The sequence below is a fragment of the Arachis ipaensis genome, chromosome B6, assembly GCF_059453495.1.
Source record: "Arachis ipaensis isolate K30076 ecotype BB chromosome B6, ASM5945349v1, whole genome shotgun sequence".
NCBI classification, from domain to species: domain Eukaryota; kingdom Viridiplantae; phylum Streptophyta; class Magnoliopsida; order Fabales; family Fabaceae; genus Arachis; species Arachis ipaensis.
Genome location: NC_142441.1, coordinates 145,862,692 through 145,864,355, shown reverse-complemented (window position 1 = coordinate 145,864,355; position 1,664 = coordinate 145,862,692). Strand labels below are relative to the sequence as shown.

The 1,664-nt window shown below is 24.6% G+C and overlaps 1 protein-coding gene across 1 annotated transcript; it reads left to right on the top strand.

The window, feature by feature from the left end:
* Positions 1 to 486: 486 nt before the first annotated feature.
* LOC107647632 (uncharacterized) lies at positions 487 to 1,092 on the top strand. Its single transcript, XM_016351697.1, has one exon. It carries the CDS (start codon positions 487 to 489, stop codon positions 1,090 to 1,092), a length of 606 nt encoding a protein of 201 aa, XP_016207183.1.
* The last annotated feature ends 572 nt before the right edge of the window (positions 1,093 to 1,664 follow it).

The window sequence follows — 1,664 nt, the reverse complement described above, 5'->3', positions numbered from 1 at the left end:
CAATCTATTAATTTCGTCAAACTATCAACTAATAAAGGTGAAAAACATTGTAAAAAAAAAAGGCAATGTTAAGAAAATAAAAAATAGTTTAAATTTGTCTTATTTAGTATTTATTAATTCTAACAACAATTAATAAATATAAAATAAGACAAATTTTAATTATTTTTTACTAATTTTATTTGTTATATTAAATATTTTTGATAAAAAATAACCTTTTGTTGAATAATCTAAACAGAAAGTTTAGGGACCAATATTTTTATATATTAAAATTTGGCCAGTACTTAATCAACAAAAAAAAATGAGTAATCTCACATCATTAAAAATACCAATGATAACTAATTAATGACTACAAATCACAAATTTTAGTGGCTCTAACACTCCTCTAATCTAAATATGGAATATCCATCATATACAACTATATATAAGAACTCATATCAAACCCAACAATTACAACAAAAATAAAACGTTGAAATTAACATATACACCATGGCTTGTCATTTCAATGGTAACAATGTCAGACCATATTCCTTGATTTTAACCTTAGTTTTTGCCTTCCTTTTATTTGATGCAACTTCCAATGCACAAAAAATTGTGAAAGTAGAAGAAATTTGCAAGCAAACTAAAATTTTTGCATATTGTTCAAATCTTCTAAACTCAATACCCGGTGGTGCAGCAAGAGCAGACGTTGATTCCTTAGCACACTACACAATTGAAGTGATTCGTTCAAAGCTTAAAAACACAGTAAACCTTCTCAACACTTTGATTGCAAAAACCACTGATCCTAAGGCAAAAGAAGTCTACAATTTTTGCTTAAAACAATTCACTGGTGACGATGGTGCACTTGCTGAAATTGACCCCATGCAACGAAGTTTGAAGGCAAAAGATTATAATTATGTGAGTTTGCATATAAATAATCTTGTATGGGACGATGATTTATGTATGTCTCATGGAAAAGATCAATCATCAACATCTTCTCACCATTTCACTACAGAATTCAAGGATTCATCACCGCTTCCGCAATTCACTGATGATATATTCAAAGTTCTTCAGATAATTACGATCATATCTAATTACTGGTTCAAAAATTATTAGTTGACTAATAATAAATTAGTGCTTTATGTATTTCTACCATAATAAATGTAAGAATAATAAATTTTCTATGTAAACACTTGGTGTTGCTAAGATCATATATATATATATATAATATATATATATATATATATATATATATATATATATATATATATATATATATATATATATATATATATCAAATATGGACTTTACCTATTATATATCATATTTAAGATAAGAATTTCGAAAATTTTTCTCAATATAAGAAAAATCATTCAGACTTTTAAAAACGTGACATTTAATATTAGGTTACAAAAATGTGATGAATTTAAATTTAGGTTAAGTACCATGCATATTATGTCGCATTTTTTACGCAATTTAAAATATAATAGAACTAGATAGATATAGTGTTGAGTTCTACAAGCAATAAATAGTTTAAATACAAATAACACTATATTTTTTATGTAGTGTTTTGCTTAAAAAATTATTAATTAAATACTAGGTTTTTTCACTAAAATAAAATTAAAAAAATTATTATTTCCCTAAACACGATTTTTGAACTTTAATTTTTCAAATACGATTTTTTTTTT